The sequence below is a fragment of the Harmonia axyridis genome, chromosome 3, assembly GCF_914767665.1.
Source record: "Harmonia axyridis chromosome 3, icHarAxyr1.1, whole genome shotgun sequence".
NCBI classification, from domain to species: Eukaryota; Metazoa; Arthropoda; class Insecta; order Coleoptera; family Coccinellidae; genus Harmonia; species Harmonia axyridis.
In genome coordinates this window covers 18,837,483-18,847,793 of record NC_059503.1, presented here as the reverse complement: position 1 = coordinate 18,847,793, position 10,311 = coordinate 18,837,483, and the positions used below count along the sequence as shown (strand labels likewise).

The 10,311-nt window shown below is 32.5% G+C and overlaps 1 protein-coding gene across 3 annotated transcripts in view; it reads right to left on the bottom strand.

Annotated features, from left to right (window-relative positions):
* Positions 1-425: 425 nt before the first annotated feature.
* LOC123674615 (paired mesoderm homeobox protein 2-like) overlaps positions 426-10,311 on the bottom strand; it is a 97,506-nt gene continuing 87,620 nt past the window's right edge. For 2 of the 3 annotated variants that reach the window (XM_045609549.1, XM_045609548.1), the window contains 2 exons: positions 1,262-1,443; positions 426-1,096 (listed from right to left, as the gene is read on the bottom strand). In XM_045609549.1, coding sequence (XP_045465505.1) covers positions 722-1,096; positions 1,262-1,443 — 557 coding nt within the window. In that variant the 3' untranslated portion in view covers positions 426-721. Of the gene's footprint in view, positions 1,097-1,261; positions 1,444-9,932; positions 10,249-10,311 lie in introns of those variants that run through there. The other variant, XM_045609547.1, reaches the window with a different exon arrangement.

Sequence of the window (10,311 nt, the reverse complement as noted above, 5' to 3'; positions counted from 1 at the left end):
TGTCATTTTCAGAAAGCAAATTTTGTCCTCAACATGAACTATCAAATTTGACATGAAGCGCGCGATACAATATTTCACTCAATTAGCGAGTTTCTCGACGATGAACCCACTTTTTATGTTCCATAGATAATCAACGTTTTATATAAACTCAAAATATATTGAGATGAATTCCTGAATATATCAGAAATTCAGAAAACACAAACTTCAAGCGTGCAAAACGACGTGAAACAACGGATGACACTAGGAGAGCAATAGTTGCCAAACCTTAGATTACAGCAGGTAGATTAAGAAAATAATAAATATTCTGCATACTATAAATTCGACAATTAGGAAAAATATCGGATTCCAAATATTTAAATTTGCATATTTAATTGAGACTCACTCAAATAAATATATTTCATTCAATATAATATACATTAATATAATGATATAGTAAAATTGTGGATTTGAAAATATATCACAATCCGACAACGTAATAAAACGATGTTGGGGACATGTGAAAATTGCGTATACTCCCTCTATCTAAGTTTGTTACTCTTTGATTTTGACTATACTTGTTGCACTATGACTGATAAGCTGGATAACACCTCTGTATAGGGTGTGATTATATTTCTATATGTAAACTGATATATGATTATATATTTTTATACATTCTCTTATAAATCAAATAACTTATATGCAATAAATCCTAATGACATTCTTAAGAAGTATGTACAATCTGTTATAACCCAAAATCAGGATGTCTGTATCTGAGTCCATTCATTTCAAACCTGTTGCATAAACTATTAGTCTGTAAATCGTTGGTGCAATACTTGAAAGTTGGTGCTTGGATAAAACCACAAGTTTGGGAATTACTGAAGCTGGTGGTGTAGAAATCCGGTTGATATTGGGAGCATTTCCAGGGTAGGACGTATTGTATTTCACTGTTGTTAATGTGTGGTGGTATAGTCGATGATCGAAAAATATTTTTCTCTGTTTCTTCAAGGCGATATGGTGGTGATTGAATCTTGGGGGACTTTGAGTTATTCGAAGTCTGTTGTAAACATAAGCTCCTCTCGTTGCGTCGGAATTTTGCTCTTCTATTCTGGAACCATACCTGAAAAATTTGTTGACTTTGAAACGAAGTTAGATTAGCGGTTTGAATATGAGAAAATTAACAATTGAGAACCGAAAAAATAAGTTATAGCAACTAGAGAGACATTTGAAAATTCAATTTATGTTATCGATATATTAGATATCTGTTGTTATATTTTTTATTTACCTGGACTCTAGCTTCTGTCAAACTGACTTTATTTGCAAGATCTTCTCTCACAAACGCATCAGGATAATGAGTTTTTTCGAATACTTTTTCTAAAGCCGTCAATTGTGCAGTTGTAAAGGTTGTTCTATTCCTTCTAGGTTTTTTTTTACCTTCATGTAGAGGAGAATCCGAAGAATCTGAAACTGGATATTATTTCTGTTTATAAAATTGTATTCATGATCAGTAGAAATGATATATGAGGGACATCAACCCCAAGAAATTTATGAAGGATGCATAGTATTAGCTAGGCCATTTATTATATGATAATATTTGTTCAACTTCATATTTCTAAAACAGTTTTTTCAATCAACTTAATATGATGAGCGTTTAGTCGCGAATTGTCAAGAGTAGAATTTTGCTGTGTATTTTTTTTTTGAAGCGATCTTAAAAGTCCATATATGCCATATATATTCTCTTAACCGAAAACACGATATCTAATTTTGAGTGGGAAAATCATTAAAAAAATTAATTTATCGCAAAATTCAGAACAATATCTAATAATTAATTAATTAATTATATCTAAAATCCGAAAATATGCGTTGCTATATTTTATAACGAAAGCATTAAGTTGGTGTCAGGAGCTTTTCAGCGCTCGTTACCTAATTAATGAGCCTATTGCACCCTTGGAGATCACAAAACTATTAATATATATATATATATGATGAGTGATTTATTTAGTCACTAGCTGACAGGGGCGGATTTAGGATTTCTTTAAGAGGGGTGTGGAGCACAGTACCAAATTCACATAAAAATGAAAGTCTATTTTCCATTTTTCAACATGCATCATCGCTCGTTTTCCGCCCTGCTAGCCGCCCGCCCCGGCTCCGCACGCGTGGTGTAAATTATTCTCTGTAAACTTCTTTTTCCTTTATGACTCGATTTCGAGAAACCTGGGCAACTATGTGTTCGATAGTTCATTCTCTCAATTAACAGAAATCAACGGGTTTCTAAATGATTTTGCATCATATCAATAATCCTTATAATGGGTGTTTTTTTAGAGCTGTAGAACTTTAAATTGCAATAAAACAACGAAGGATTATTCGATTGTCATGAACTTTATTTATCCTCCAGATAATCTTGTGGCATCACATTTTAAATATGATTTCTGGCATATGACCGCCACGGCTGGCTCGGATGTAGTCCAATCTGAACGTCCAATTTTCGATGACTTTTTCCAACATTTGTGGCCGTATATCGGCAATAACACGGCGAATGTTGTCTTCCAAATGGTCAAGGGTTTGTGGCTTATCCGCATAGACCAATGACTTTACATAGCCCCACATAAAGTAGTCTACCGGTGTTAAATCACAAGATCTTGGAGGCCAATTCACAGGTCCAAAACATGAAATAGGCGGTCACCAAAGGTGTCTTTCAATAAATCGATTGTAGCACGAGCTGTGTGACATGTTGCGCCGTCTTGTTGGAATCACAGCTCCTGGACATCATGGTTGTTCAATTCAGGAATGAAAAAGTTATTAATCATGGCTCTATACCGATCACCATTGACTGTAACGTTCTGAACATCATCATCGTTTTTGAAGAAGTACGGACCAATGATTCCACCAGTCCATAAAGCGCACCAAACAGTCAGTTTTTCTGGATGTAACGGTGTTTCGACATACACTTGAGGATTAGCTTCACTCCAAATGCGGCATGGTTAATCGAATTAACTGCTCTGATGGACGATTTTGTCAACGATAAAATGGACGTAGTGCGCGATACGTATTCCGCACAGAACCATTATTTTCGAAATAAAATTGCACTATTTGCAAGCGTTGTTCAGGCGTGAGTCTATTCATGATGAATTGCCAAACCAAACTGAGAATAAATCACTTGACAGCTGTTAAATCGTTCACCATCTTGAACGGGAATGCCATATTAAAGTTATAACCTCGAAAAAAAACACCCTTTATAATAAAGAAAGAAAGAATCATTTTCTGTCAGGCAACACAAAATACATCCTTCGAAGTGTCAAATTATACTTTATGATTGTTCATTCGGTCGGAGGAAAAAAGAAAGCCTCTTTGTCTTCTCCGTACAATTTTTTCGAAAATATTTGTTTATATAAACCTTTGATATTCTGTTTGAATCATTTAAATGATTCATTGAAATTGTTATTATGTAGACACGCATAATTTCAACGCGGAAGTATTTGTTGTAACAGAAATATTGGGTAATTCTTTTTTATTTTCTATGGTTCTTATGACGCGACCATGCTCAAAATTAGAACAAAGTTTGAAATTCTTTCAATTATTGGCAATCTCCACCAGAATAGCCGTTAATCATCCTAACTAGATAATCCAAAATATTTATTCTAAAGTTTTTGTTGCAAAGACAATACCGTGATAAACTAATTTCATGAAATGCAAATTTGAACCAGAAATTTCGTTATATAAGAATATATAATATGTATATAAATGGGCGAGGATCAGCGTGATTCTGAAATTCATTGGAATGTCTTTTTCGAGGAAAAGTTGGAAGATATTTACATAATTAATCTCTTCTGAGCTTTCCAAACTTTTGATGAAATTCGCAAGAGAAATGTAGATCTTTTCTTCTTTGCAATCCCATTTATAATCACGAAATTAAATTTAATCGTCTAATTGGTGAGAAATTATGTAGAATATTGAAAGGTGTACTTCTCATAAACTGAAATAATGAAGCGATTTTTAACAAAAATTAATCTGAGTTGACAGCGCGAATATTTTAAGTACCTATTCCATTAGGTCTCGAATAATATGATGTCAGTAGGTATTTATTTTGTTATTAAAAAAAAAGGTTTTAGAATTTTTAGAACAGAAATACCCACGACTCGAGAACAAATCAAAAATATATATGCTCTGCTTTTGGTTATCTTATTATATTGAGAAAAGAGATCGAGGGTCCTTGAAGATTTTTTCTCCAAGTGTTATAGTTCTTGAGATGCTTTCAGTGAGCATCGAATTCGGGACACACTGTACATAGTGGTAGTAGGTATTTATGAGATTCGTAGAAATTTCAGCTTTTGTGAAGCATTGTGGAACACCAATTGGCATGTTTTTTTTCATTGCAGATTCATACCCTCAGTTATAAATTTTGAACATTTCATTTGGAAGTTTGGCACTTATAATCTAGGGGCTCGAAACTATTCGGTAAATATACAGGTAACTCTACCAGGCGAATTCAGAGGCTGATTCCCTAGGTCGTTTAAAAAAAATCGTATTTATAAAAAAGCATATTCTTGAACCGATTTGGTTAAAATTTGGTATAGCTATTCGAAGTAATAAGGCTCTTATTTAGCTCTATCTAGATAGATAGTGGCGTCTCAGTGGGTACCAAAGCCAACAATGTTAAGAAAATAAGTACGCCACTGACTGCTTGTATTTTTTAGACTAAAAATTCAATTTGATATACATATTTTAAAAAATAATAATAAACAACATATTTTGATCTTTTCATTCTATGTATCTTACACTTTCTAATACGTACCTACTACACAAATTTCAGAGGGAATCAAGGGCGTACCCTGGATCAAAACGAAGTTTGTTCCTGAATTACAGAGCTACAGAGGAAAATGAGAGCAAGCGCGGTCCCAAAGAGGAGTCTAAAGGGGGTCATGACTCCCTTTTTTTCTCGAAATCGATAACAGATATGACAAAACTACAACAAACCGAAAAGTGTAGTCCTAGACCAGATTTTCATTTTACTTTTTTCTAAAGTACCAGTGCTTCAACAAGAAATAGTTCTGGAGGAAATAAGCGGGTACACTTCCAGAAAAAATATCACCCTGTAGATTTGCATACAAAATAAGCATATCACAAGATGAAAACTTCATACTGGAATATCTATACCAATTCAAGTTAAATAAGGTACAATGAGAAAAAAAAACTTGAAGTTAAACACCGGTATCTCAAAAACAAAGCGTTTGCGGACTCATATTATAGGACTTTTTTTCCTAAAATGATCCGAGAAATCTGTCATATTCATTTGTACCTCCAATTTAGGAACACCGTTTAGATATAATCAATTCGAAACTGATATATGCACAAAAAAAAATAAAATTTGAATGAAACACAATAAATTGTATAACACAGCCTAGACAATTTTCCGATGCGAATTACTCAGTTCAGTCCTTTGATAACTAAAGTATTGAAATTTTGTGACGAAAACAACGGGTAAGTGTATACCGATGACGAATGCAAAAATTACACATGGCAAAATAAGGGGCCGATAAAGCGGCCCTCCTGCCTCTTGATGAAGTGTAGCTACCATCAATTAATTTCTTCTAAATTATACTAGAGATATTAGATTCCACCTGAAAAATTTCTTTCCGATGATGAGCAACGCCAACTAACGACTAATATACTGAAAAAATAGCATGACCATAGGATCTAATTTTTTAATATGACAAAACATAAATTACATATACCTACAATCTAATAAATTATTTCATGGTTCCACTCAACTTAATTTATAACGGCAGTCTGTTCCTTTTGATCTATCCTTTGATCAAATAGCAGAAGATATATTTACCACTTCTGGCTGGTCTAACGATTCTGAGACCGTCATGCTTAATTGCGAACTGAATTCACATTTGAACGCTTTCAAGCTTTTTACAAGTTGATGAGTTAAAAGGATTGCAGATTCTCATTTCAGATCAGAATTTCACAACTAGGATTGAACTGAGATATTCATTAAATTGCTTCCAATATTTATTCACTAACAAATATACTAGTGGAAAAAAATTAAAGGATCAAAATAAAATTCGAAATTTCTAGCGTTTTTTCAGATGGCTGTATTCTCGATAACAATGGTCGTATCGTATCTCAATTTGACAAAAAATATTTGATTTTTTCATCTGTTGTTGTTGGAGATTATGAACATTTGAATCGAAAATCGTGATCCTTAAATTTTTTGAAAATTGGATCGAATGGAACAAAAAACCGCTCCATGGATTGAATTTAAATTCTCTGGGATTTTTGTGGTGATATTGAACTGTAAAACGCATACTCAACATTGATAGCTTTTTCGATATTTTCAATTCAGCGCTTGATTATCCAAAAAGCCTCCAAAAGCCCTTTTTTATCAACTTTTCAAATTAATGTAGAGAACGAAGAAAATTTTTTTCCGAAAATACCATAGCTACTTCTTGTAAAGAATTCATTCAAGATTTCAAAACATCCCCTAAATTTTCTGTGCAAACATTGATTGGTGAGATATTGATGGTTAAAAACAAAAAGGTCCTTTTCAATTCAAAGTTCGATATTTCAGAGAGAAATGCTCGTATCGAAATTTTGAAAAAAGGATATTGAAGCTGAATGAACAATTATCTCATCCATATAGTGGTTAAATTGGAAAAAAATTTCCAAGTCTGTAGGCCAAAAATAAAAACTGAAAAAAATTGGCAGAAATTTTAGATACTGCATTCATTAGGATTGAACGGTACACGCTGCTTGAAAACTTTTTTCATCATGAGACCTCTTAACTATAAACTTCAAGCTTCAAAAAGCTTTCTTTCAAATTGATACACGAGCATTGTTATCGAAAATACAGCCATTTGAAAAACCGCAGAAAATTTCGAATTTTATTTTGATCCTTTCCTTTATTCCCCTAGTGTATTTGTCAGACACTTATTTCGGTTAAAGCAAATTCTTGTATGAAGAATTATTAATGATGGATAGTATTATAATTCAATGAAAATAGGAATTGGGTAATATTCTTTTCGAACATTCTAGGGTCTGATGATCTTATTACCTTGAGAATTTTGCAAGAAGCTTAAAATTGTTATTTCATATCTAATCCCAAAATCTCAATATCTTCGGTTCTCTGGTGACGGTAATATATTTTTTTTTTCTGTTATTATTCTTGTATTTTCTATGGAGCTGACGCTTGAAATTCTTATTTTGCACCCAAATGCAAATTTTAATCTCTATCGAATACGAAGTTTTGAAATGAAGAGAATCACCCAATTTCGAACTGCCATATTGAACCTTATCATTGAGACCATTACCGGCTCAAAATTAGAAAATTCAGAAGTTTTGACAACATGATAGAACGGATCTGTTCAGGGAACTAGTGCTCAAAAGGAAATGAGCTTGTTTTTTTGAAACTGCGAAATGCCATTTCGACCAAAATTCTGTAATTATTAAATTTTGATCTACCCAACAATGATTTTTTTTTGATGAACCATAGAATATCGTTTGGAGAAAGGACTGTTTTTTCAAATTTTTGAGTATAATTGCAGGGAGTTAAAAAAATTGTTCGTTCACGTCATTGACTGAAATTTTGTCAAGAGGGGTTTTCTTTTTGGTTAACCAACAATATAAGCCCTTGAGCGTTCGTCATGCCTTTTCAAATTCACATGAACTTGTAAGTGATTGTTTTTATTAATATGCAAACTAAATTTTAACACAGTCTGATCAGTTGTTACGGAAATATTGGATATTTTTCCGACATAATGCCTTAATTTTTCAAGTTGGTGCATTTTCTATTGTTCTTGAGACGCGATATAAATCCAGAATTTATTTATTGTTATTGGAAAATGGATAGCTACAAGCAAAATCTCAACTCTGTTGGATTTGGTTAATTTTCTTTCGATATTCTTTTTGAATATTTCAGGTGGCACTATCCATATGTAATTTTCATGTGATGTTATATAATTTTAAATTGTTATTCCACATTTTAATGTAACATTTCATTTCGAATTGTTAGTCATGAAATTACCAGGATTTCGAACGCCATATTCACGAAACCTCTTGTCAGATTTTGCTCATCAATGAACTTAATAGATATCTGAAACTACCTCAAAAATTTTGAGTTTTCAGGTCGGAGCGGTCAGAACGGACGAACATAATTGAAAATTTGAAGATCGATTTGTTATAGGGGAACTAGGGAAAGTGCCCTCTTGTTAAATAGGGTGAATTTTTGAAATGTTAAAGTCCAAATCATTCCAAACAAAAAATTCAATAGGCAAAAGTTTTTCTATAGGCTAGTCTTGACGCTAGATCCATTGCTAAACAATACTAAATGTTATCCTGGATAATCATCACTATTCTGAGTAATCAAAATGTGAACAGTCATTAATATGAGACACTAGTAAAAGCATTGCTCTTTGGTGTTGTTACATATTTGGTCAATTATACAGTGTCTCCCAGCAACTTACAATTTTTTAAGTTCAATTATCCGGAAATGGTTACAAATCGCTTTAGCGATCTACAATAAAAGATTGTTTATGAATCCAAATCTACGCCTTATTCTACATCACATTCAAAAAAATATATGGAGTGTTCCTTTCAGAAGAAAGCGGAAGTTATCTTCGAAATTTCCCTTACCCAAAAATCCATCCATTTTCAGATGCATACCGTAAAAATCTCTGATATTACAAGAATAGATTCAAAAAGAAAATCTGTTCAAAGGCTTTATATTTGGAATAGTTCTTATTCTTTCTCATCTCTTGAAATTATGATGGTCGAAAAATATTTTTCAGTATGTACGGGACATTTCAAATATAACTTTCGCTTTTTTTGAGAGGAACACTCCGTATATTTTTTTTAATGTGATGTAGAAAAAGGGATAGAATAGGATTCATACACATTTTTTTTATTGTAGATCGCTAAGGCGATTCGTATAACCATTTTCGAATAATTGAATAATTGAGTAGCTGTATAATTGACCAAATGTAACAGCACCAAAAAACAATGCTTTTAATTGTATCTCATATTAATGACTGTTCACATCTTGATTACTCAGAATAGTTATGATTATTATACAGGGTAGCGTGTTGTATTATTTAACAATGGAGCACAAATAAGAGTTTTCAGGGGCATCAAAACTAGCATATAAAAAAACTTTTGTATATTGAACTTTTTGTTTGGAATGACTTGCACTAGAACATATCAAAAATTCAGCCAATTTGACAGGAGGCCACTTTTATTAATAAAGAGAGCGGTATCCTTTTACGCAGTCATCAATTCTATTCAATACTTTAACCGTAGAAAAAATCTTAAATAATAAGTATCACGTTATTGGGTTTGAAGCTGAGGTATGAGTTTCAAAATTCCAGTAAATTATCAAAAATTCATACTATCCAATTAGAATTTGTTTTCCCTGCTTGTTCCAGGTGAACAGCCTGCTATCATTTTGCCCGCGGTTGGAACATGCTCGCAAAAACTTATTCTAATTATCAACAAAGTAATCATAAAATTTAATTCTTATTTTTTACAAACTTTTTTTTATGAACTATTGATTATATGATGACAGCAAGTGGGAAGTTAATTTTTTATGTCGGGGTTTTCAAACATCAGATGATTTTCATCAGAATCGAAAGCATTGGACATTGAAATAGTTTTTGTATAAGATGTTCATCTAGCTAAAGTAAAAATAGTAAATTATGCTATTCCTGAAATTATTCATTGATCGAAGTCTATGATTTTTGAAGAAATATATTATGGTTTGAATTTATTTACATGGTTTATATAAATTTCCTTCCTTTTATTGGTTTGGCAGAAGTTCATGTATCATTGAATGTTCAATTTGTCAAAGGAAGTTTACATTGAGTGGATCCGTTATATTGATATCGTGTGAAAAAAGCGATATAAGGACGTAATCTAGTACTTTATCAAAATAAAATGTTTCCATTTTCACTCCTTCTCACCTTCATTGGATTCCATTTCCGTAGATTTTCCTTTTTCACCTAATCTTAACAAACTGCACACTGAAAATTGCCTATTGTTTGTTGAATAGTTCGTCCTTGTCGTATATTCCAGTGGAGAAAGTTCTGTATAAGTTCCCTCACAGCTGAACATCATTTGAAATAAAAAAAAATTGCAGCTTATTCACTCAAAATAATTTTTTTTAAACCGAACTGTCCGTTTTCATCAATGATGACACTTTCAACATTAATAATCCATTAATTTTAAATGGAAACAAATGCTCATTTATGCAAATTAGCTAATCTAATGAGCCTTGGATTCTAGATGAGACTGAGTAAATTGCGATATTTTGGATCTGGGCTTAAGTCGGGAGACGTTTCT